The sequence below is a fragment of the Copidosoma floridanum genome, unplaced genomic scaffold, assembly GCF_036245765.1.
Source record: "Copidosoma floridanum isolate Cflo_tuat_1 unplaced genomic scaffold, Cflo_Japanese_pri ptg000009l, whole genome shotgun sequence".
NCBI lineage: Eukaryota > Metazoa > Arthropoda > Insecta > Hymenoptera > Encyrtidae > Copidosoma > Copidosoma floridanum.
The window spans coordinates 989953-1017195 of NW_028321886.1; the positions used below are offsets into that span (position 1 = coordinate 989953).

At 32.4% G+C, this 27243-nt stretch overlaps 4 protein-coding genes across 4 annotated transcripts; 1 reads left to right on the plus strand and 3 right to left on the minus strand.

Moving 5' to 3' along the window:
- Positions 1-1108: 1108 nt before the first annotated feature.
- Nox (NADPH oxidase) lies at positions 1109-9106 on the plus strand. The gene is made up of 16 exons (XM_014358388.2): positions 1109-1155; positions 1233-1353; positions 1441-1591; positions 2319-2529; positions 3168-3394; positions 3563-3751; positions 4759-4952; positions 5410-5731; positions 6162-6294; positions 6368-6537; positions 6613-6748; positions 6828-7048; positions 7137-7309; positions 7415-7624; positions 8410-8613; positions 8909-9106. Exons 1-16 carry the CDS (start codon positions 1124-1126, stop codon positions 9104-9106), a joined length of 2892 nt encoding a protein of 963 aa, XP_014213874.2. The 5' UTR covers positions 1109-1123.
- A 2382-nt stretch (positions 9107-11488) lies between these two features.
- LOC111643687 (klaroid protein-like) lies at positions 11489-12698 on the minus strand. The gene is made up of 6 exons (XM_089589712.1): positions 12596-12698; positions 12382-12507; positions 12203-12318; positions 11944-12111; positions 11631-11769; positions 11489-11532 (listed from the first exon to the last, which is right to left on the minus strand). Exons 1-6 carry the CDS (start codon positions 12696-12698, stop codon positions 11489-11491), a joined length of 696 nt encoding a protein of 231 aa, XP_089445838.1.
- A 1393-nt stretch (positions 12699-14091) lies between these two features.
- On the minus strand, positions 14092-16438 carry LOC149375229 (uncharacterized). Its single transcript, XM_089589713.1, has 4 exons — positions 16009-16438; positions 15280-15919; positions 14507-14785; positions 14092-14436 (listed from the first exon to the last, which is right to left on the minus strand). Exons 1-4 carry the CDS (start codon positions 16296-16298, stop codon positions 14209-14211), a joined length of 1437 nt encoding a protein of 478 aa, XP_089445839.1. The 5' UTR covers positions 16299-16438; the 3' UTR covers positions 14092-14208.
- Positions 16439-17383: 945 nt separating this feature from the next.
- Dgkepsilon (diacylglycerol kinase epsilon) lies at positions 17384-20315 on the minus strand. The gene is made up of 11 exons (XM_089589521.1): positions 20070-20315; positions 19717-19912; positions 19473-19644; positions 19257-19387; positions 19029-19176; positions 18731-18948; positions 18509-18654; positions 18270-18438; positions 18017-18197; positions 17800-17933; positions 17384-17725 (listed from the first exon to the last, which is right to left on the minus strand). Exons 2-11 carry the CDS (start codon positions 19876-19878, stop codon positions 17606-17608), a joined length of 1581 nt encoding a protein of 526 aa, XP_089445647.1. The 5' UTR covers positions 19879-19912; positions 20070-20315; the 3' UTR covers positions 17384-17605.
- Positions 20316-27243: the final 6928 nt, after the last annotated feature.

Below are 27243 nucleotides of genomic sequence, written 5' to 3' on the forward strand. Positions count from 1 at the left end.
AAACACAAAAGTTGATCATTTTAAACATACGTTTTACTTGCACCTTGTTTTGATAAGCAATACTCTGTTTTTAAATTAATATAAAATCTTAGAAAATAATTACAATTATATTCAATGGCATAAACACAAAATATTATATCTCATAGAAAAAGTAAAAACAGTTTAATACTAAAATTATAATGTAATGTTCTGATTCTAATTTCACGAATCTCTCATAGTATTGGAATTGATTGTGTTCCAAACAGATTTTACTTTTAATTCACACTATCTAATTTTATTTATGAAGTAAATGTTTTGCCTTCCGTTAATATACTATGGAATACAATGATAAGTATTTTATAAAATCATACAAAACACTTTAATAACTTACAATTGTAATTCTTATTTTTGCAGGTATTTTTGGAAAAACTATTTTTTCTCTTCGACCAAAACAGAGATGGTTATCTAAAACAAGACGAATGGGTCGAATTCCTGAAAGGCAGACTGACGTAAGTTTACACATGATATCCAAATTTTTCAACAATAGTTATGGGACACAGTTAACATGCCTTTTTCTAGTACCGAAAAACAAAACGACTTTGTCGATCAAATCGAGAGTGTCACTTACGTACTCTGTGGTGAAGAAGCGGTCAAACACACAACATTTCGCCAAATATTTCACACGAAAGGGGTATGAAAAAAACCATCTTAATTATTACACTACACAATAAATTAAAAAATTGATTTTACTGCTCAAATTAAAGTTTTTTACCAAATTATGTTATATATTCCATACTCCAAAGGATAATATTTTCATTTGGTCTCATTGTTTGATGATTATAATCAACATAAAAATATTTTAGTTATTACGAGCGTTATCAAACAATAATAGGCGTGAGAGCCTTATCAATACTCCGTGTGTGAAAATTTTTGAAATTTGATTTTTAGTTTTAGAAAGATAGTGTACAATAAAATTTTTAACAAATTATTATTTCAACTCACCATGCGTCACATCAATTATTAAATTTTAGATCATAAAATAAAATTTTTTTGTAACTAGTAACATTATTTATTACAGATTATTGAGAAATTATTCAAGCTCATCGATGTGGATTGCACAGGGAGTGTTACATCCGAACAAATAATGGAATTCATTTCATCGATCAGCAGTTCTAGGTTTGCATGTTGTTAAACTGATAAATTATTTATCCGAACATTACTTTGATAGGATTTTATGAGTATTTACACTTTAGGTCGAGATTAGGCTTTGACGAACGTAATTTAGAATGGTTGGAAAAAATCTTCAAGCTGACCGTAGGTAATGAAAAAGAAATTAGAAGAGAGGAGTTCAAAAAAATCGTCACATCAAAAAATGTAAGATTTTCGAGAATTAAACTTTTTTATAATTAGAGTTTGACTACGTTCAGATGGTCCTTAAATTATGGGTGTAATTTTTCGTAGCCATTCTTTACCGAAAGGGTCTTCCAAATATTTGATAAGGACAATTCCGGTACGATATCGCTCCAAGAATTTCTCGACGCTATGCACCAGTTCAACGGAAAGACGATAGACGATAAAATCAGATTTCTCTTCAAGGTCTACGATATCGATGGTACACTTCTGTGTCTTATTTATAAATTAGATAACTTATACGGTAATCTAGTTTGATTAACAAACAGCAGTTGACAAGTGTAAAAACATGATTATAACGATAGCATCATAAAATAATAGACCATTGTGGCAAATAAATATTAAACATGATTAAAATGTAACATAAATTCTTGTTAAAAATGCTTCTTTTTCGAAGACACGTTCAGACTACACGAGGAAAAACTTGAGCTCATTTCAAGTGCAAATCGTTTTTAGTTTAATTTTTTCTACTTTAAGTCGTAAAAGGAGATATTTGAGGTTTCCCATAATGCTCCTGAATAACTTGAAAAATTAGTCACTTACTTCCAAATAGAGTACATTTTTTGTACGAGAGCTTTTTAATCAGATTGTTGCATAATTTTTGAGGAAAAAAATGCACGTGATATAATAATTAACTGAGTAATATGTAGAGATAAGAAGAAAAAAAAAAAAAAAAGAAAAAAAAGTAGAATAAATAATTTTTATGCCAAGTATGTTTCTCTTTGAAACACCATAAATATTTTAAAATTATAAAATGTTTTTCATACTAACACTAAAATCAATTTAATCTATTCTATAAATAAAATCACCTTCTTTAAAAATGTGACTGTATTATCTATATAAACCAATAAATCATGAGAATAAAAAAAAATACGTGTAAGACCTCTGTGACGTACCAAGTAAGGGAAATTACCAAAAAATCCCCGTAGGTGACGGTCTGATCCAGCTACGAGAGCTTGAGCATGTGCTGCGTGCCTGTATGGAGGAAAACGGGATGAGCTTTAGCAACGAGCAAATCGAGGAGCTGACGATAGCCTTGTTCGAAGACGCAGATCAGGGCAGTCGAGGGGCAATCACCTTCGAGGCTCTAAAAAGGCAGCTCGAGAAGCATGACGGTCTCCTGGAAAACCTAACCATTAGGCAAGTCAATTAACGCATGTGGATCGTTAGTACCGGATCCTCTGGACCGCTTTTCGTACAATTGATGTGCGAGTGTCTTAATTAGCTGACTACAATTTCGATTTATTTACCTTACTGTTTACTTGCCAAATCTACAGTGGTGTAAGGGTTGGTGGGACTGATTTGCAAATATTGATGTTTTTTTTTAAATTTTGTTGCAATCTGTAAACTCAATAATAATGCATATGAGGTGGGCTTACAGATAGCAATTCTCATTTTTTTAGACAATTATTTTAGTTGAAAAATTTTTTTTAGTATTTCCTCGTTAACCTTTTTTTTGGACCACATCTTCAGTAAAACTTTTTATTATTTTGATATGCCTTTCAAAATAGGCCAAAATTCGTGAATCTGATTAACATTTTTAAACCAATGTCCAAATAAGTTAAAATGAATATTTTTCAATTCTTCCTTGCAATAGTAACGCAGTATAAATATATAAGTAAACAAATGATGGATAAAGCAGGATTATATTGTGTTAACGATAAGAAAAATCCTAGCGCTATTTATAAATTTGTGTCTTTATAAGAAACATTTACACACTAATGTATCAATTTTAACCAACTGCAACTAAATGAATGGTGTGCGTTTTAACATTTTAGTATAGACAGATGGCTCGTGCCGCCAAAACCCGAAGAGCCGAAGCAATCGTACAAAAAGTTCCTGTCCAATTTGCGACCGTACCAATTAACGAAGCCTTATTTGAAGAATAATTACGTGAAAATTGCCTTTATCTCGACATTCGTCTTAATCAACTTCGCTCTTTTTGCCACAAGAGCCTACCAATACAGACGTTCGAACGGTTACGTCATTGTAGCGCGAGCTTGCGGTGAGTTGGACGATCATACGAACAATTAAAATTTGAAATCTGTTCTTGATTGCGAGTCATTAGAGACGTCTAGAACTACACTATCCCAACAAACTGAGAGTTAATCGGGTTAAATTTGCATTTTATTCGTTTTCCGGATAATCTTTCCACAGCATTCTTTTTCTCCAGGCCAATGTCTCAATTTCGACTGCATGTTCATATTGGTGTTGATGCTGCGGCAGTGCATCACCTTCCTAAGAACCCATGGATTTAGTTCTGTGTTGCCACTGGACAACCACATATACCTGCACAAAACGACCGGCGTGCTCATCGGTATACTGAGCTCTGTCCATACGCTCATGCATTTACTCAATTTCAGTAAGTCCAGCGGCCAAATTTCAATGACAAACATTCTCAAATGTTTCTTTTTTTTTTTTTCAACATATACACTTGAGCAAATATGAAAAATTTTAATGGGCTCTATACTCACTGAACCATCAACGTAAATGACGATCGTTTAAAAAAAAACTCAGGCAAAAAGTGTTTCCCATGACCAACATTCATCAAGCTACATCAATTATTTCTAGACGACCACAACATTTTACACGACATTAATGAATTTCAATGTGTCATACGTTTATATCCCCCGGAGACGAGTTTTCGATTTTAAAAGTACGTGAACGCAAAAATACACCACAGCTAATTAGATAGCAATTCCACAGGCTTACATGCCAAATGTAGCGTCATATGTCATACATATTATACAGGCCTACGTTACACCGTTATATACCAGATGGTTTAACAAAAATTTATGTGAATCACGCGATAAAAAAATATCCGTGTCTCTTATATATACGTATCAAACGTTTCGTTGTTCGCATCAAAAAAATTCAACCACGCACTTATCAATACGAAGAAGCGAGTGAGACACAAAGAAAAAACATCATAGCGTCACTATAGATCGAGCAGGTCCGAAAAAAGGTAAAAAAACACTTTGGAACCTGTCTTCGAGTGATGTATGTGTACTTTTTTTGTCTACGTTCTCTTTGTTTATTTGATTTCTTTTATTGCATGTAGGCATTATTTGTTTTCCCAAAAATTTTACATTATGATTGTAGTGCCCTTGTTTGTTCGAAATGTTCCTTCTTATCTTGATTCGACGCTTTTTATTGTTACAAAAACTGCCAAGCATTTAATTTTAAGTACGTGTAGGAAATTTTAAAAACTTGATTGACTGTGGTAAAGATCTCTCTCGGCTGAGCGAAAAAGTTCGAAAAAAAATCTTGTTAATCGTATATGATAATGTACAAAACGACAGAAAAAAAAAAATAATAATACGTAAAAAGACCGATACATTATGATTTGGATCGCTGCAACTTTTGCAGGTACGATTGTGATCTACGACGAGCAACTGAACAGCGCCAATTACACGATGTCCGAGTGGCTACTGACGAGCCGGCCAAAGGTATTCGGGCTTGTGGCAGGTCTGGCGAATCCGACCGGGGTCGCCTTGATCGTTATCCTAACAATCATGACCGTCTGCTCGATGCCTTTCGTACGCCGAGGTGGCTGCTTCGAGGTATCATTATTTTTCATTTTCTCCGTTTCACTACGTACACATTTATAAAATATTACCCTGCAACGTAGTAAATTTTTATGTGCACTACATACGTTCCAATATGAATCATATCACGATCCAAATGACGCAAGTTGGGCTTTTGCGCCTGAAATCGGTGATGAAAGATACTCGCGTGTATCCCAGTTTGCATAACGAAAGGAGAAAAAACGTGACATTCAGATGGCTGATTGCGAGGTTTATAGGGCCATTTTGTACGCGTTAATGGGATTTTATTACTAGCTGCCCTCAATTTTACCGATCGAATGCTGTTACTCCCTTCCTCGTAAAAATGTCCCCACTACTCCAGTGACGGGCCATAAAAAATTATCCTTTGTCAATGCTCCACGTGCATTGAATTAAAAATTCCTTTGATGTCACAACACGATGTTGTCAAAATACGCTTTCTCCACAAAAATAGGTATTCTACTGGTCGCATCTGCTTTACGTGCCCTTCTGGCTGCTGATGATAGTGCACGGGCCGAACTTCTGGAAGTGGTTCGTGGTGCCGGGGACGATATACGCGATCGAAAGGACGCGCCGGCAGGCTTGGGTCAACGCTCAGAGGGGTAAGACTTACATAAGCTCGGGTCTGCTGTTGCCTTCGAAGGTCACGCATTTGGTGATCAAGAGGCCGCCGCACTTTGATTTCCGACCAGGGGACTACGTTTTCGTCAATGTGCCCGTCATTGCTAAGTACGAGTGGCATCCGTTTACCATCAGCAGCGCTCCTGAACAAGAAGGTAAGAGAGAAGCACGCTGTTGTGATTTTTGCTGTGCATACATTTTCGTTTGTCCAAATTTTGCGTGAAGATTCAAGTGTTACCTACAACGTGTTGCTAAACTTGTCATGCATTGTGAAAATCTTTGATCAAATATTGCAATTCCAAAATTTTTTCGGATAATTATTATAAAAAGTTGAATTATTTTGTAATAAAACTGATACTTTTAAAAAGCTTCGTTTTTAAATTTTTATTTGATTTTGTTGAGGGTGAATTAATTTTTACAAGTATTTTTTCATACAAAGGTATTTCAATGTGAGGCTTCATTTCAACCATATCAGTAAAATGTTACGATGATTCTGTCTAGCACAGACAAGAATATTTTGTATATTCTTAGCCCACTTATTTGACTAAATTCAATAAATGGTTTTTTCGTTCCAACTTTGATTAGAGTACATGTGGCTGCACATCAGAGCCGTCGGTGAGTGGACAAATAGTCTTTACTCTTACTTCGAGAAGGAGCAACAAAAACTCCATAGAGGGGAAATTCTGCCCGTCGAAAATTGCTCATCGAGAAAAACACCGTACGAGCCATCATTTTTTTTTTTTTTTAATTAAAGTTTTTTCACTGTATAATTTTATACTTTTCGATTCCAGATGCAAGGTGGTAAAAAGCATCCCAACATTTCTTGAAAAGAAATTCTCCACTGATTCTTTGGAGGATCCGCGAGGCTTGACTAATCCAGTTTTCGTTCAGGACCACGAAAAACCCACTTCGTCGTCCAATCCTACCATAAGCTCCCCATCGTTTTCAAGCTCTACGGAGTGTAAAAATTTTTTAATACTTTTTTGCCAACAATTTTTTGAATACAAATTATTATTCACCATAAATAAAATTTCAGTGAATCCGACGTCTCAGAAAATGTTAAGAGAAAAGAAATTACACCAGCTTGTTTTGGGTAGCAAAATACCTCTTGAAAAATCGTTTTCGATGCCGGATATGCAAACAAAAACTAAAAAACGTCAGAGATTGATGGTGTAAGTCAACGAGTTTCAAATCAGATTTAATAGAATCCCATACGATTTAAAAATTGTTACAACTAAACACAACTTTCAGTCTTCGTGACTACATGAGATCTGAATCAGAGAAAAGTTTCGACGAGTGCTCGATTCGACGTGCCAGGCTGAAATCCCTTGGCTTGGCATACTTGAGCCCGCAAAATAAGTCTTTAGCTCAGAGTTTTCGTTACATGCGCACTAAACCCACAATTATTGCATTCAAAACACCAAGTTTGGAAAACTGTGAGTTCGAAGCTCCTACGTCGGCTTCAGAATCAAGTAATACTTTTCTCGATATCTATGATGTTGATAACTTAATGAGAATTTTTTCTTTTTTAGATATTAATATACTTTTGTTTATCTTTAGCTATCAATGGAAATGAACCAAAAACAGATTCATCAAACTTACCAGAAATGATTGCCGAAGAAGGGAGAGTTGGATCCATGGGAAATAGGAGGAGACCAAGTTGCTTTAGAGGCGTAAAGTGTGAGCCTTCTTGTCACGTGGCCATGAATTATCCAGTTGGCAAGCCCCTTGAGGTATGAATGTAATATTATCATATTAGTATTTATACGTTTTCTCAAATCCAAAGCATTAAAATTTTATACGTGGGTTACTTCGTGTAATAAAATTGTAATCAACAGATTTATCTGGATGGACCATATGGTGCACCATCGAGCCACATATTTCAAGCTCAGCATGCCGTTCTGATAGCCACAGGCATAGGTGTTACACCTTTCGCGTCATTACTTCAGTCCATTATGCATCGCTATTGGAACGCACGACATACGTGTCCTAAATGCTCATTCTCTTGGTCCAGTGAATTGCCAGTCACTGTTATGAATCTCAGAAAGGTAACTCACATATTTTATAACCGTAACGTATACTAATAAATTATTTTTTAAGACTTTCTTCGAAAAAGTAATTAAAAAGTATTGAGAGAAATTGTTTCAAAGAAAATATTTACAACATTTACCTCGCAGCGATAGATTTAAAATCCTTTAAATTAAGTAGTCTGTTTCTGAATTTTTTATTCGTCCTTATTTATAATTTTTAATTACCCTTTTTTGTAAAACAAATGGTAAGCATAATAATTATTAAATGGTTATTTAAATAATTATTTTTAAAAAATGTTAAAATATTTGCAATTTTATTTATTACATTTAAAAAAAACCAATTAAAAATAAATAGTTATTCTTTAACTGAAGTTCAGCCAGATTTTTTTTATTCATGATTTTTCAAGATCTATAGACTTTTTTTTTGTTTTTTTAAATAACTCTGGACTTAATAATTCTATTAAAATTTTTAATAAAGGATGCTGAAGTTTTGATAGCGTTAAAATGTTTTAGTTTTTTTAAATATAAAATTAATAATTTTATGATTTTTTTTAGCAAGTTTATAAAAAAATTTTTTGTTTATTCAATAATTGTTAAATAGTTTGTATCTATGTATATTAGACTGTTGAAATGAGTGAGGCAAAAAAATATCTTCAAGCTATAAGTAAATTTAAGTTAAATATGTCAAATATGTTAAATAAGTAAATTCTCCCATTAAAATGTACAATATAATACAATACAATTCTACTAAGCTTAGTTTAATGAAGAAAAAAAAAAAAAAATTATACAACCGAAAAAAACAGGTGGATTTCTTCTGGATAAACCGGGATCAGCGTTCGTTCGAGTGGTTCGTCAATTTGCTTTCACAGCTTGAGATGGAGCAAGCCGAGCTTGGTGCAACAATGGAACGATTTCTGGAGATGCACATGTATATAACCAGCGCACTTCAAAAAAGCGACATGAAGGCTGTTGGGCTACAGCTTGCCTTGGATTTACTGCACGAAAAGGTAAAGCGTGAAAGTGGTTTGGCTTTCCATTGAGCGTGGATTGGAATACTTTAGCTGAAATATTTTTAGTTTACACCCTGTATTAGATACTAATTAAATTGAATAAAAAATAATGATTCTAGATTTTATTCCATGGTATTCACTAAAACGTTAAAGATCATTACTATCAAAAATAATCCGTCCACAAATTAACTCAATATTTTACGTCACACTTTATTTTGTGTTTATACAAATATTTTGTTTTTTCTTTATAATTTTGTGTACACTAACATTTTTTTCTATCTTTGTTTTACAGGAGAAGCGAGATCTCATTACTGGACTAAAGACTCGAACAAACGCTGGTAGACCAAACTGGGACAAAGTTTTCAAGCAGCTGCAGGATCAAAAAAAAGGCAAGGTGACGGTCTTTTACTGTGGACCACCACAACTTGGTCGCATCTTACGTTACAAATGTGATCAGTTTGGCTTTGGTTTCAAAAAAGAATCGTTTTAAAATTTGTTTTTTTTTTCCATGCAAAAACGTTTTTATCAATTGTATTCCACTCATCTACATGCTTATTGGATTAATGTAAAATCTGTTTAGTTTTCTTCGAATATTTGTCATAACTACGTAACAATAAAAAAAAAAAATGCATAAGTTCGTGAAATAGCGATTTCATTAGTAGTTTATATTTAATTGTATTTTTTTATTGATAAGTTCGTAAATACGAAAACATAGAAAAATGCGATTATTTACTATTCAAGTCTTTAAGTATATATAAGTATCGAATTTTTTATATCATAGTTAAAGCTACAATAAGCATCATACTTAATTTTGAGTTATAATTATTGCATATTCAAATCGGAAAATCGAAACAACTAACCATATTGGATTATAAATATTTCTGATATGCAAATTTTAATTATTTTCGTAAGTCGTATTAGTGATAATTGTATTATAAATGTTCCTAATTAGATTGTCTTTAATTTTTACTATTTGAAAGTCCTAGGCTTACAGTATTTTTGATCGTGACCATCAATATATGTTTTAGCAATTTTTTTTTTTTTTTTTTTTAATGATAATTCAATTACAACTCCCTATGTTTTAAATGTTACTCTAAACTTTTTTATCATTTTGGACATCACCTATATTTGTCGCTGTAAATATTTCTATGTTTTCAAACGTTTTTATATATTTTTATATTTTTAAAACGATGCTTTACAGTTATAAGTTGTCTTTTGAATATATTTATCTATACGAAAACATAGCTAGCACCATTAAAAAAATCAGAACAAATATTTTTATAGTAATCGTTAAATTTTTATGTGCAAGAAAGCTTGATGAAAATGTTTATAAAAAATGTATAGTCTGAGAGTGTAAATGGTGGAAGCTGAGAAAAAGAAAAAGTCGTCGTTTTCCCCTCGTCAACCTAATTTTTTTGAACGTTTTTATCCTGTCTATTTTTTTCAGATTTCGCATTCAACAAAATCAAAGAAAACATCGATTCTTCCAATTAGCTTCAAATACTAGCACATTGTTTTTGTATGATTTTAAACTCCCAGAGTTCTTAAAATTCATTCTGATAATTAATATAAATTATAAATACGATTCAAGAAATAGTCCTTAGTGTTAAAAGACTTTACATTTCAAAAACAATGTAATTGTTCTGTATTTCCAGTAATTACTTTCTATTTTTCAATACATACAAAATAAAATATATTTGAATCTTAATCAATTTAATTAGCCTGTCTTTTAACTAGAAGTAATAACCGCTCAATACTCAGCTGATAAGTGTTTTAAAAATATTACGCATCATTTCAAAACACGTACCAAAATCTGTTGAATATCATAATAATAATTCATAATATCAAAAGTAAATATTATAATTTCTTTTATTTTATAACAGTAAATATGTATTTATTAAGCAATTGTGAAATTTTTAAAGTCAAGTTTAATAAAAAAAATGTATAACTCATTCGTATCTCATTTATGTTTAAAACTAATTCATAATTTTTGTTGCATTATCATAAGCACAAGTCGTCAACAAACGTAATCAGAAAATTTCTTTCAACATAATATTTTATCGAAAAAAATATAAAAAATTTCAAAGGTAAGTAATCAATTATATAAAATAATATTAATAATAACAAAAGTACCATATTCATAGACATACCAGTACGTTACATGTATCAAATATACTTTAATGCTACATTTTATTTGTTGCTCTATATTTGTGCTCCAATGTCAAGATGCATTATAGCCCAGGTGAGTTTTATTTTTCTATATGTATAACCGATAGTAAAAACAAGTAATGACAAGGCTGATTTTTATTTTTTTAACTCTTGACTTAAGGGTTTTACCGATCGAATTGAAATTGAATCAATTTGTACTTCAATATTTCTTGTCACTGGAGAACGTCATTGGCTTATTAGTTAATGAAGTCTTATTTATAAACAGTTATTACAAAATCAATAGACTTTTGTTGTTCTTCCAACATATTTTTCCACATCAGTCAGCCTTGAAACTTGGAGTGAGTTAGACTTTCATCCGTAAAATACAATAATTAAACATCAATAGTTCGTATTTTGAAGCTTTTTAAATTTTGTTAGACTAAAATTTTTTTTCCGGCCTATCTCATTAAAAGAAATTTGATTCTAAATCAAAAATTTTATTATAAAATATACTTTTAAAATAATATAGTAGATTACAAAAGATATTACACTTTAATATTTTTACAAAAAACTCATTAAATAATTTTCTATTAAAAAATCCATGAAAATCACTCATGAATATGTTAGTTTCATTGTTGTACATTTTAGAACATACCGGTATTGTATTAGTTACAAATATAGTTGTAATAGAAATACTCAAAAAATATTTTTTTTTTAAATCAACTTATACCTCGTTGTTGGGATGTAAGATTACCATGAACTCTAAATCTGTAAATACACGTATATTTGGTATTACCACTATTCGAGTGTATTTTTAGTTCGACGATTTCATAAGATTTGTTAGGTTCGTTCTGTGGAAAAAGTACATTTGTTGGTAAACTTCTGAACAATATTTTTTAATGTTAAAAATACCTTTGCTTGAAAGTACTGAACTCGCACTCCAGAATTATCGTATCTGTATTCACCAAACAAAAATCCATTTGTATCGTCGATATCGTTCAATCCCTATTTAAAATAAAAATGTTATACTCTTTTTATAAACAAAATTAATTGTGCACATTTTTTTGAACACCAAAGAAAATACTTTTAGTAAAAAAATACCTTAATTCACCATAGAAAAAATATGTGTTTCGGTATTATAAGAAAAATTGATCGACGGCATGTTTGGTGCAAACTAACCCATACTGAAAAATCCTTTGGAGCTGTGCTAGTTTCCCCGGTTGGCGCGATCGTCGCCGATATGTGCTCAAGGCTGAATCCAGAAACGCGCACTGGCCCTATGAGCTGAATCACCGCAACGCCTTTGTCACCCTTAATGGCCCAGCACTCTCCCGGCAGCGTATTTGCCTATCAACAGACGTAAACATTCACATTTCACAACATTTATAACCATTTTGCAATTGCATCAAATATTCAAACAATTATAGTCGATTGTAACCTGTATAATCGCTCGTGGCGTATTCTGCTGCGCACAAATGGCCATGCCGAAAATCTTGAGTTGTGGTGCACCGGCGTCGTAAGTCTGAGTATCTCTGACCGTCAAAACCGTGCCACCTGCGTGAATAACAATCTATGAATGGTTAGCTCGTGACCGGCAAAAGTGTATTTCCATCGAACCTAACAGCTCGAGAGCGTAATCGGTTTTCCCGGCGTGGTCTTCGCTGAAAGCTTCTAGCTCTGTTCTAACCAAATCCTTGAGGTTACCGGCTGACTGTTCTAGTTTGTTTGCATGCGTTTCGATTACTGTTGAAACGACAAAGGCGTGTACAACGATTTGTTTGAATAAAATCCATCAATTTAGTTAAATGTGGTTGCGTGTCATGAAAATCACCCTCAGAAATTTCAGCCCTCAAATGTAAAATAGCTTCTGACAGTTTGGGTACCACGAGACTAACCTCCGTCAGTTGGTTTTTGAACTCATCTTTCGATTCCATCAATGTCCTTACCTCTTCCTTGGATTCAAATTTGAAATGTGCACGAGATGAATTAATTTTTTTTTTTTCATGATTATCAGATACGATGATACTTGCTGAGACAATATTACCATTAGTAGGTTCAAGTTATTCCTTAAGGTACTCAAATCTGATCTCACGTTTTCGAATGAATTGCTCGTCGAGTACTTTTCGCACAGATGAGACATAGACAAGGCTGAAAAATGTTTGGTCCAATAATTTATACTTCACAATATGAGCTCTGAAACTCAATTGAAGCATTTTTCTATCGAAACAAAAATATGGGATGATTATTTACCCAACAGAACCGAGACAACGAAAGAGAAAAACGGCTTGAGGTATTTGCAATACTTGTTATTTCTTCGAGAACCACCTTGTGTTGAACAATCATTCGGGCTCAAACCAGAAGCACATTGACAATTCATTGGATTTACTGCTCAAAAGTTATTGTTTACAAATTGAGCTTTTGACACTTTTGGGTATGAATATACGATTCACGTTCACGTGTGCACCTCAACTATCAATATCAGCCATCTTCACTTATTTTTAATTAATCCAATGGTATCGTGACAAATCAAAATTAAAATAACTTTTTGCGTGGTCGTAGATTAAAACACCTATGAACATTTAAAAAGAAGAAAGCTATTGATATCTAAGAAATAGTTCTTAATCATTTTTTTTTTTTTTTTTTAATGCTTCATAAATTTGAAAAAATTTAAAGGTATAAAGTTTTAAAAAGATGAGGAAAAAAAACGAAACTTAGTCGATCTCCGGTCTGCTTTTTTATTAAATTTATAGAATATTAGTTGGCCGTCGATGCAACACTTTTATTTTATTTTGAAACTTAAATAATAAATATATATTTATAGAACCATAACGATATCGTTCTCGTGTTAATTCTCTGTTTATCGAAATGTGCCCTATCGACATCGCATCGGTCAACACGATCGATGTCATCCACCCACAGTACCAGTCTCACGTCGAGCGCATGAAAAATTTTTTTAGTGGATTTTACGTGCACGCATACACCGGAAAAATGAGCATTGTACGCGTGAGGCGAGACTCTCTCCACATAAATAATTGGCTTGGTTCTCACTACGCATTTACAGCAGGTGATTCACGTTTCACGCCTCTTAAAACACTCCAACAGTTTTTAAATACCACATATTATTTTTGAAGGAGAAAAAAAATCTTTATTAGGTCGATAAAATATCTAGGATATACATATTTTGTGTAATTATAGTGCTTTTTTACGAAGCCATGATGTGTATGCATGTATGCGTTGCATTTTTTACACATTTTTTCTTTTTAAGAAATAAAATATTTATTTTAAGGATGGTAATTAATAATTACTTATAATGGAAAAAATGTATTGAAAACGTAGTTTTTGAATTATTTTATAGTATATTATACGTTTATCGTTAAAACCATTTCGATTGACAAGTATACTCGTCGTTCACCTTTGCTGTTGATTTTTCTAATCAATTGACTATTAATCTTCTACCTCGACAACGTGACCGGGAGATTTTCGTGAGTTGGTTCTGACGTGTGTATCTGCAGCATACTCATTGCAGTACTCTGCAATACGATCTATTTTTTCAATTTCTTCTGCACTGAATTTCTTACGTCGAAAATTAATTCTAGGTAAAAAATCATTCTTCAGTTTTTCATAAACTTGTACACTATTTGATCCCAACATCAAAGACCGGAGCGAGTAATTCTGGAAATAAACATCATTTAGGTAAAATATAAGTATCTAAATCAGCATTATTGTCTGGAGGTTTACTTACGGTTAGGCATAAAGATTGAGGATTTATGCTTAATGCTTGATAAAAATAATCAAGTGCTTTATTCATGTCGTTTTCTTTGATCCAGAAGCAAAAGGCCAAATCTAAGAAAATAGGCTGCAGTTTATGTTTTGTAAAATGTTCGTATTTATGCAGCATTTTTGACAAATAGGAGGTAACATCAAACTTCTTATTTAATTTAATCAAACATTGTATGTATTGTCTTTCAGCAGATAAATTATGTGATTTCTCAACGGCTTTTTCAAAACAGTCTTTAGCTTCCTAAAATGTAAAAACATAGTTTAATGCATTATTATTATTAAATAAAGTCTAATAATATTGATAAACGTATGAAAAGCTATGGTAGTTTTTTGATACTGCAAGAATTAATAAAAAAAATAAATAAATAAAAAATAACTAACTAAATCATGACAATGTTGGTGTATTCAAAGCTGATGTGTAGAGAGCAGGATGTTCCCAATAGGTGCTCAAACACAACAAAAAACAGTTGCTATTTGCGATTACTCGTGAGGCAAGAAGTACTGCGTGTTGAACAACATTTGTATAGTAAGTTACATGTGTACTCACGTTTGATAATACCCCTACATTTCTCGGAATTTGTGACGAAAAGTGGCAACTGTTTTTTGTTGTATTTATTACGTTGGCTCGAGTCTCGAGCCTCTGATTGACCTTGTATACACAGAATACAACAAAATTATCCATCACATGTATCGAGAGCACAACTAGGATTTTTTGACACCAATTGATAAAATTACCTTAAATTTTTTGGTCTTCATGTAATAATTCCCGTAATAATGCATGTATATGCTTTTTTTGCGCCATTTATCTCCAACTTTATCAAGACATAATTTTGCCTTTTCGAAACTTCCCATCTGTGTGAATCCTAACGCAAGTTTTAACAATACTGAATCATTAATCTCGGAAATATTGTTCACTACATCTTCATACAAAACTAAAGCTTTTTCATTTTCCCAATTTTCTCTATGAAGCCGTGCAATTTGAATTTTATATTGTTGAAAATTTGAAAGTTTGTATGCTTTCAAGTACATTTCTTTTTCTTCACGACTTGGTTTCGAACGCAAAGTTAAATCACGCCGATTTTTTCGTAAAGTTTTTGCCAAAATAAAATACCATAAATGGCAATTTGGACTCTCTTCAAGCGCTTCGCGGATCAACGGCTCTGCACCGTCATCGGTTAATTTATTGTTTTTCAACCAGCAAATGGCTTTGCATGCTAATAAAGTACTTTTATTTTTTTTGGAATCGAGTTCCACATTTTGGATGTTTGTTAGAATTTTTAGCATTTCATCGTGCATTTTTAACTTTTGGTAAACAAAACAAGTTGTGCCTTGCAAAACATAATTAAGTACTTCATACGAAATTTCCGGCTCATTCCTGAAAGTAATTGATGTATCGTTACATTTAACAAATATATGACAATGAGAAATGATCGTAAGGGTTGAGTGATGTACAAAAAATATTACAATTCTTTAAACTTGTCGAGGTGCACCTTGCAGTTTTCTAAATACTTGTCAAAATACTCCGATATCCGTTGAGTTTCGCCGTTTTTCGATGCAGTCACGTACATACACAATACGTGGTTCATCAGTACGATCAATGGGTGGCTCACACTTTCATCACAAATATCTTCGTGAACTACTTCCCAGAAATCAACAATGCAACTCATGTTCCAGGTGAACGGGCATTCCAGTGTTTTCAACAGTTCATCGCATGTCCGTTCTTCGTGTGGTATCATTTTTTTTCCAGCATCCATTTTATACAAGTAAATGCTACTTGTTTTTCTTGGCGTGATAGCAAATCTCTCCAATATATATTCACCACCCACTCACTTTTACTTAAAATTATAAACTTTTGCGAAATAAAATATACAAAATGACTTTCCCCACACAATATACATACATTTATTGTATGTTTGCTTACGATTGTTGCTACGAACGTACGAACCTAACAATGAAATAAAATTTTTGTAATGCTTTACATTGACTACAGTATTATGTTTTTCATTCCGATTAGCGTTCGTCAACTGTCGCGCGTCCACGGCGTTCAACCCAATATAGCGCGATGCCTGTAGCCTGTAGGTATGCATGCAAATATATATGCATATAGCTCTTACATATTATATATATACACCTCCAAATTTAACTAAACAATGGAAAAGTGAGTCACAATTCTTTACTATCCATTCCACCAACTTACGGTAGATGTACAACCACAATGTACTACTATCATTAAATGTACATAAGTATATAGTCCAGGAAACATATATTATATAGCTTGTAGCCGATACGATTTTTCAGATCGGTACAGGATGACGACAATTTGAGTAGTGAACTCGAAATGTAATTAAAAAATTTAACAAGGCAATTAATAAGGTACAATACATGCGGTAGTGCCGTATTTTTATTATCATTTTTAATAAAAACCCGAAGGCATTGCTCCAAAATAGGGTTCAGACGGACATCCCAGTTGTAAGGGGATGTCGATTGATAAAATTGATCAGATGAGAGGGTGTTAGGGTGGAAAGACTCTTGCCTACTTACCAGAGCCTTGAAATATCTTGCTAAAAATCGGGCAGAGATAATGAAGAGTTACGAATTAGGTGCGAGGTACTGTTCTAAAATAGTATACAAATAGGGCGGGTGGGATACATTTAAATGTACTACATACGTATATAAATCAATAAACATATTAGTTAAGAACTAATCATCTAATTATTACAGTAATACACTATTTTTTTTTTACATTTTATTTTGATATAATCAGTCCTAGCAGGGCTTTTACAAGTACATTTATAGGAACATTAAACTATACTTCATTTTATATGAGTTCTTACGTTAATCGTAATATCTGCTGTTAAAATTAGACTTTTTACATCATTAAAATACACTAAATACATAATTTTTTCTCAGTACACAGCCAAATCTACAATAAATATTTATAATTATCTAATTTATTTATAAAAGCACTTATATATTTATGTTAATGTATTACTTCAGTAAATTATCACGTTGTATTAATTGCACATAGATGCTTGGGACTTATGTATTAGGGCACAGCTTCCTATTGATCATTAGACATCAACATTAGGGCTTGATTAATGTGGGATACAGTAATCGTACATGGAGGTTGCTGCCACGGTTCTCCATCTACTTGCATTGCACACGAATCTTTCAATATTATCTGTGAAATGATTAATTTTTCATTGGTACTTTATAAAATAGTGTTTTATAATTAGATAAAAGTAGGAATTTTACTTTAACAGTCGTAGCTTGACCAAGACGAAGTGGTTGTGACAGACCGATTTGCATCTGAGCTATGTGAAACGACGAATACACTGCGCATACTTCGACTCTTTTATCATTCATACTTTGTATTCCAATGTGATCATCTTTACAGATTAGTTTGTTTTTAATAAATCAAGAAATTCGTAAAAAATGCCCTTATTTTTAGTCAATGCAATGAATGGCTTACCTTCGAGATTCATATTCCACAAATCAACACCAGCCCCCCACGATGGAATGTTGAGTACGACGATACTTTCAATCGATGGTAATTCTACTTTCCGACCATCTAAGTACACTTCTAGTCTTTTGTTCAAGTCTTTATAGTCTCTTTCAACAACTTGTTGGGTTCCAAAGCACAAATAAAGAAGCTGAAAGTGTTCATTCAAGTCGTGTATTTATTAAACAAGTCAATACAGCAAACTTCCTTACGCGTACCATACCTTGTTAAATATTCTGTGACTGAAAAGGTAAAAAGGACTTTCTCGTGCATCATGAAAGCTTAAAGTCACTTGTGCATCCACGCCGACGCTCAAATAATTGTACATATGCAACGATTTTTGCTGGGCTCTAAATCCTAATCCCTTTTTACCGTCCAGAACAACAGACCATCTACAAAATAAGAATATGCAGTACGGTTCCATTGATACAATTTTATTGTAAGATATACTTTTGAAGGTACCTGTCAAGATAAGTTTCTTTTGCCTGTTGAATCATTTGCAATGTGGTGGATATATCTGTGCTTGAATCATACTCTTTTCCCCATCCCATGACTCGCGACAAATCATTTCCAGTACCCAGTGGAAGAATCGCGACTGCTGGAAGAGGCTGTAGCAATAATATGTTTATGTTAAACAATGTATGATTAATTATAACGAAAAATTAAAACCGTTAACACCCATACGTTAAATTTTAATTTATCAATCGTGTCTAAGATCCAAGCAACAGTTCCATCTCCTCCAGCTACAGCAATTCTGCAAGGGACATTTCCTAATAAGCGACACCACTCAAGAGCTGTTATGGGATCACGATCTGACAGATCAACAACTTGGGCAGGATTCAACAGTCTTCGGAATGAGGATAATATTTCAGCTCCCTCGTTGTTCCCTGATTTTTTGTTGACTGTAAAAGTTGAAAATACTCTGACGTTTTTCTCCTTCAAGTATGATAAAAATAATCAATTGATTTGATTAAGTATATACCAACTACAATTAATGGACTCCAATTAAGCCATAATGGAGGTGTGATGGACTTTAATTGCAAACGACGCCTTATGCTGCTACGTTTGCTGGCTACTTCAAGACTTGTGGGTGGAATAACCATCAGTTTGAAGGCTCCAAAATCACAGATCTAAAATATTGTTTATAAGGCCAAGATTAAACAAAGTTGTTATGAAATTGAGAAATCCAGAATAATATCAATGACTATACTTCGTTAATAGAGGCTTTGCATGTTTCATGAGCACATTTTTGACACCAACAGCACCACCAGTCGAAAAGTCCCGGCTCTAGACTGCATTCTTCATCACAAACTTCACACATTGCAATGAGTGGCAAATTACCTGTAACACGAAATAATATTTATAAAAACAGGAATTGGTTGGAAAAATGTACTTAAGATAGCTATTCATATGAATAAATAACAACCCCTTATCCAATGATGCTTCATTGGCTCTTTACTTGATGTAAACATTTTCTTGCAATTGAACATTTTGTCTGCTTTTTTCATGCATTCATGATCTGCACAGACACCACAAGAATCACAGTATAATCCATTGACAGCTAACAGTAGTGTTTCACAAACATTACAAAAATAAGCCTGTAAAAAATGTTGATCAATTAAAGGACATTAACATTTTAAAAGCAAAGAATACTTTATTATGTTGTTTACCCTTGATGATGTTTTGATGACTTGCCAATTATGCTTTTTACTATCTGTAATATGTACTTTAAACTCTCCAATCAAAAACCTTACCACGTTAAAGGTGACAACGAATATTACCATCGTTGAAACTGTGGGTACAATGCACCCATAAATGCTTTCAGTCCACATAGTTGTAGAAAAGGTTTAAGAATCTAAAAAAACACTATAAACCACTTGAGTGTAATTTGAGAATTTTGCAGTTTCCTTCTGCGGTTATTTACAAAGTTTCCAGTATGAATATGAAATCATCAGGTGAGTAGGTACTACACCTAAAAAATCAATATCCAACACGCGCATATTTATTTACAATAACAACTTACGTTTATTAAACAAACTCAAAATAAAAAGACAATTGAATCCTCATTTGTTTTGGCCGGAATTCCCATCAGTAATAATTTTTTTCGACTAGCCATACCTCGAGCCCAAAATATTGACAATGACATTTTGACACATACAAGTGACAACTAAGCAGTTGTACAGAAGCCCTATGAAACTGTTACCACGTTTAAATATATTTGTGAGATCGTTCATATTTAAGGCAATTACTTACGAAAAAAGCGTTAATCAATGAGAATTTTAACAATAGTTCAATGCGTTCAGCGTATCAGAATCGCGCACTTATCTATTGCGTATGCAAACAATATCAAAGCTATCGTTTGGTTGGTTTATTTGAAGTTGGCAGGTTGGCATCAGCACAAAAAACTATAGGTATATAGGCACGATTTTTACGGACGTCAAACGCGAGCAGACGAAAAAAAGACGAAAAAAAAAATTTATATCAGCGCTGTCTAGTGATATATATATATAAAGTATAGTTTTCTTCTCAACTTTTTTCAAAAAATCAGCCCCAGACCAGTCGATATAGTCAACATAGCAGAGATTGCAATTACCTATTGTAGAATGTTGGTAGTACAGGTTCCGTTTACTGTCGTATCGACGACCGTCGGTAAACAGAATATGGATTACCGGCATTCTACACTAGGTAAGTGCGATCCCCACTTTGGTGACTCTAATATACACATGTATGCGGCCTACAAAGCACCCACATATGTAAATATATATCACATGTATACCCTTGTGTAAATAGACATGCATGTGTAGTCATTTTACAATTTCTATACTTCATATATACATGCGTAAGTAACAAAAACAAACTATCGGCGGATGAATAAAAGGTCTTGCAATATCCTCATGTCAACATAACAACATAACACACCAAACCATATTAGTAGAATATCTACTTTTTTGGACGTCGATTTTTGGATAAAAGGTAAGTTTTAAACTTGCCGCAAATAGCACATAATCATGTCAATTTTTATTTTTTACCTATCAAATTAGTTGCGGCTGGTTTATAATTGATAAAATGGCTCTACTGTAATAAGTAGTAATAATTTGTTGGATCAGCGCCATCTAGCGGTCGAAACTTTTTTGGCCAAAAATTACCCAGATAGCATCGTGACGGCACTGTGACCGCAACGTGGAGCACGGCCTGAAGCACGCGTGAAAGCACTCTGACGTCCAGCTGTAGCAATTTCTGAGTGCACACTGCAAGCATGGCGTGGAGAGTGCACGTCATGCTGTCAGACTGCATTCACCATGCATTCACCAGAGCTGCAGGTTGCGTGTACGCGAGGTGGGATGCGTGTCGTGGGTAGCCGCTCATAACCTCTAAGTTTTTTAAAATAATTAATAAAGCATTGCGACTATAAAAAAAATAATTTATTTGTATTAATTAAATTCAATTGCACAGGATGATAAACACAAAGTTACAATCTTATCCTACAGTTACAATCCTACGATACATATTACATCATGCAATGCAAATTAAAATTAACTATTTAGCAACACACATCACAAAAAATAAATTATCACATATTACAAGAAAGTGAATACTGAATGAAAAAATTAGTTACATTTTACTTAAATGAAAAATTATACGACTTAAGATTTGACACTGCCATGACAAAATTAAATAAAGACTCAGCAACGTAGTTATTATGGAATCACTGAAGTTCACACCTGTTCAAGTCCTGTAAAAAAAATATTTTTTTAGTTCTGCTATAATATCTTTTTATTTGAAAACTTTTTAAATAATGTGATTGTACTGGTTTATGATCATGTAATAAATATATTTAAGACATTTGGATATTCTTTTCGATAAGCAACGAATCCTGCCAATGAACGCGTGCTTACATACAATATATTATTCTTTAGTTAATTATTAAAACTTACTAATTTTTTTATGTGAGGGTTGTTGGAACATTTCAGATACATCCGGAAATTCCTCATCAATCTCTTGCTCGTCTTCTTTCTCAACCTCTGACTCCGACTGAACTATATCATCATGTTGCTGTCCAAATTGCTCGTTGGAAATTTCTTGATCATCTTCTACAGAACGTCTATCTTCTATTTGTTCTAAGTTATCTTCCTCATTTATATGTATCACGCCAAGGTCATTTGGGTGATGGTCTTCCAAATTCTCATTTTCTATTTGAGCCATGATGGTCTGATTAATTTCTTTTCGCCGACGTCTTTCTTTCAAACTTTTTAAGGCTTTTGTCATGCCATCAATAAAACTATCCCGGCTGCTTTCTGATATTTTTTTGCTGATTTTCATAGCCTCTATATTAAAAAACATAGATTTGTAATTGAATATGTACCAATAGGTAATTATAGATTGATTTTTATTAAAAATGTCAAGTAGTATTAGTGGGAAAAACGAGTGAAAGTAAGAGAGATGGTGCGTGCTTTTCACTACTTGTTTTTTATCCTGTTTCATATCGTACGATTTTTTATATTATTTTGCAGCACTTAATAAATACTTTATGACTGTTGGTATGCATTGTTATTCTAACCTTTTTAAGTACATAGTTTTATTGTGATTTAAAGCATGACTGTCAGTGTAATTCATCATTCAAATGCTTATAAAAATATAATAAAAAAATGATTATTAGTATAAATTCTTACAATTTCATATAAAATGACTTGTAACATAACTTTTATTAAAAATAACGGTTATCTAATAGAAATTCATCCGAATCTATTTTTATTTGTAAATATTAAAAAAAAATACTTTTAATTCGAACAATGAATGAAATTTTTTAAATATAGTAATAAAATCATACAGAAGTGAAATTGTGATAAAATTTTAAATTTAATTTTTTTTGGCATTTTAAGGAGTACTCGTAAAATGTTATAAAATTAATAAAAAAAAAAAAAAAAAAAAAAAAGTATGCTTACAGTAGTAATCTAAAACAGTTAATCACCAAGACACCAAGTAAAAATTTAATTGATTATACTCTTTTTCAAAAGTATTGATATGAATTTACATGAGACAAACCTTCACAAGCGTTAGCAAATTTTGTTCGCGACAACGAAGTCAAGTTTCGTAACGCTTTTCCGAGCCAAGAAATATATGGAGATATTTCTTCGTCACTGGCAAAAACATGCTTAAAGTATATTGCTGCACAATCAACTGCACTGGCGCCTCCAAGGTACACGAAGTAATGGACCTGTATTTGAAGTAAAAGTTATTTATGAATGCAACACAATTTGTACACATATTTTTTTACAGCTTTAAAAAAATTAGGAGCATCTTTTAATAATACTACAGATTTCTAATCAGTAAAATTTTTTGATGGCTTATTATTTACCAACTCATCATATGTAGCATCGGCAGCACGGTCAAAATCAAGAAGATGTTGAAGAGTTTTAAAAGGCAAAAATTGAGGTACTGCTTTCATTCCACCACGCCTTTGTGTTGTTAATCGCTCTAACAACTGATGATTAGATCTGCAATGTATACATTTTAGTTAAAATACCGTATTTATTATTTTATTAATTGTTTTTACATGTACACTTACTCTACTTTTGATTCAAGATGGTCCAACTTCTCATTTATGATTACCATATGACTAGAATTAGAAAAAAAAAATTAATAAGGGTACATCAGTAAATAAATTTTTATTTTCACCTTTCATGGACAATAATTTGATTTAACTTCTTATGAAAATGAAGCGATTTAGAATTATTCTTAACTTTCAAAAATATGGTATACATTCTCGATGTTTTTGCGTAGAGCAAAAATTTTTTTCGTGCCTGCGTAACGGAAGCGAGTACTTCTGTCTCACATAGTGGGATGAAAGTATCACTCTCGTTCCACAGTGGTAAAAAAACTTGTCTACACTATATGAGTAAAAATGCTCAGATTGCACGTGTATTGCCACCGAAGGCGAAGCCGAGCATTTTTTACTAAATCTTGGTGTGTTATTTATTATTTAATGTGAAGATTAGTAGATTATTAACATACTATTGAATCTTGTAATATGTTTTTATTACGGAGAAATTAGAAATTCACAAAAAAGTTATCCATAAAATTAATTTTGAAGATTTAAGATTTTTTCCCATTCATTCACTTGCATACTAATAAAAAAAATTTTTTTCACAAATGAGTAAGATTCTGAATCATTTTTTTTTCTGTGAGGTCCTCACGTTGAATTATTTTCATAAGCACTCTTAATAGAATTCTTTTTCAACACTAAATTTTGACTATTAATAAAATTAAGACAGTTACATTACAATTTTAAAAAATTACTCATGAATTTGTAGCTTGAATCATTTCCATAATTTCTTGCAATTTCTCGGTAATATTGTTTGTTGTTGGCTGCTGTTGTGTGTGTGTTAAGGATTTCGTCGTAATTAACAATGGATTATTTGGTGGGATTTGTGTTTGGGTATTTACAGGATCAGAAGTTGTCATAGTCTCTGATGAGCTCGAAACTAATTGATTTTTGGAGTTTAAAAAAGTATGGTGTATTTCACGAGAAGAATTATCTTTTGGTTTTGTTTGAGCAGTAATTGTTTCGAGTATCATTTTGTTAGAGACATTACTTGTTGCACTGCTTATGTTTGATTTTTGAAGCCCATTAATGTATTTGGCAGGCAATACAACGCGAATATTACTTTTCATAGGGATATTTTTTGATGTACGTGATTCAGGAAGTTGTTTCAAGTTTTCTTTCGATTGTTCTGCAAATTTTACTGTGTGCGGTTTTTGTGATGGTGATGGTGAACGGTGTAATAAAAGTTTATCTTTTATCTATTGAGTTATTAAAGTTGATTTTGGTGTTTTTAGTACTGGTAGGTTTAATAGATGTTTTTTTTTTAATATTTATTGTTGCAGTTGATGATTTCGGTATTTTTGATGATAGTATTGGAAGACGTAATTCCGGCGCTGTTTTAACAGATTCTCCCGCTTTCATGACGGCAATTCGCTGTTTTGACTGCTGAATATCCCTCAGAATATTTACTTCGGAAACTTTTGGCGCCAAGGAGTTTGTACCACGAAACTTAGACATTGTGGGAATACTGAAAAAATCATCAGTGCCAGTCAAACATCTTACAATTGTATTCTATACAATGTATAATACACAATATAGTACTATGTAATATTCTATACAATGTTTTTTCATAAAAATATATATACAAGCTAGTAAATGTTATTATTATGCAAAATAATCCATTACAAGATTAGAATCCAATGGCGAGAGATGTAAATCTCAATATGATATTAATTTGTAAGTATTCAACAACATATCTTTCATGTTAATAATAGTATAAGGAATAGAAACGCTGATAACAACATCATAGATACTAGACAGAAACAACAATTGCCTATACTTTTTATATTGAAGCAAATAGTACAAACTTTTTACTTGATAAGTTGAATATCAAGAACTAATAATTTTGATGTACTACAATACGACTGCATAAAATTGAATGTGACAACAAATACTATTCAAGATTGTCAATATTTGCCTCGAGCACAATTTCATAACAGCGCCACCAAACGGGAGACTCAAGAATGATTGACTTTGACGACCATACCAGTGCTCTCAAATTAATGTGACTGGCAAACTTTAGGGAAATTCAAATTGGCTACATGGCGCAACCCACAAATACCCAAATAACTCCACAGAACTTTATGCACAATAAAGGGAGGAACTAACCGAATGTGTCACAAACTAATGCTAAAGCACTGTCAACGTAGGACTTGTGTACTGAACTTTTTTGTATAAAAATGAACATCTCCTGGTGCATTTACTTTGTGGTTCATGGTTGTGAAACATATGAAAACGTATCGTCAACTAGCAGATGACTCTTAACTATAGCTATACGAATATGTGGAAAAGCTTTCAGTAACTATTTTATTGCATATTATGCGTTTTACAGCCATTTATAACAAAAAAATGCTCTGGGTTCTGCTTATTATTACAAAAAAGATTCAATACGCTACACAGGCTAAAATTTAATAAAAAATTTAAGTAATTCAATAAAATTGTTTCGAAGCTCTATGGTAATATGAATTTGTGCAAGTATTTGACCGGTCTATAAATACAACTTATAATTACCTAAATACAATTTTACATAAAAAAAAATTTAATACTACCAAATACGAATAAACATTATCGTATGACTTAATCAATTATTAACGTGTGAAGATAAAAACTTAACAACAACATAATTTTGTGGAAGACACTTTGAAGAGGGAAGTTCCTCCCAATATGGCATTCTGAAACATTTGCTTTCGATTTCAGTGAATTCGATCATAGTTGAATCTATTGACAAAGAAGAACAATGAAAGATACCAACATGAGACGAAGAACAATTAGTTTCGAAAAAATCATTTTTTTCAAAATTTTTCACAAGGCAAAAGAGATTACCATTATGCAGCTGTAAAAAATTTTATATAACACAAATGGTCTCATTACGAAGAATAACCGTATTATCTTGTTTGTTTATCGAAAGATACAATTTTCCGCATTGTAATTTTGAAAACTGACGAAAATTTTGAAAAGGACCTTGAGGGAGAGGCCCAGAATGATGTTCACCAGATAGTTTAAGGGAATTATCTTGTTTTTTTATTGAATTCACTTTCTTTTGCTCAGCATTTCTTCTCTCAATTTGTTGTAAGTGTTGGTTAGATTTTCGACACATTTTTCGGAAGTATGTCATATTATTTTCATAAGGGAATGCTGAAATCGAATCTAAATGCCCAAATGATTTAACATCTTCTACTAAATGTAAAATAGCATGAATATTATAAGATAAAAATGTCGAACCGTAAATTTCTTCAGCTCTATCGACAAATATTCGATTGCACTCTTCTGCCAGCACTATATCATCATTTGTCATATAAGGATTCGTAAAAATTCTTATCGCTGTATTTAATAAAAGAAAATGTATGTATACCGTAGGATTTACGATTCCGCGAAAAATAGATGGTCCGCTGTACAATAAAATTTGACGATGTTCAGTAGCCTTATAAGATCCATGTTTATCTGCTCTTTCGGGTTTTCTTGCAAAATCTCTAGGACAATACTCTTTCACCTGTTGCATTCTATCAGATAACATCTTCACATAGTTTTTTGGAATTTGAGTCGACTTTTCATATTTACCATCAACAATAGCCTGAAAAATTTTTTCCATTACACC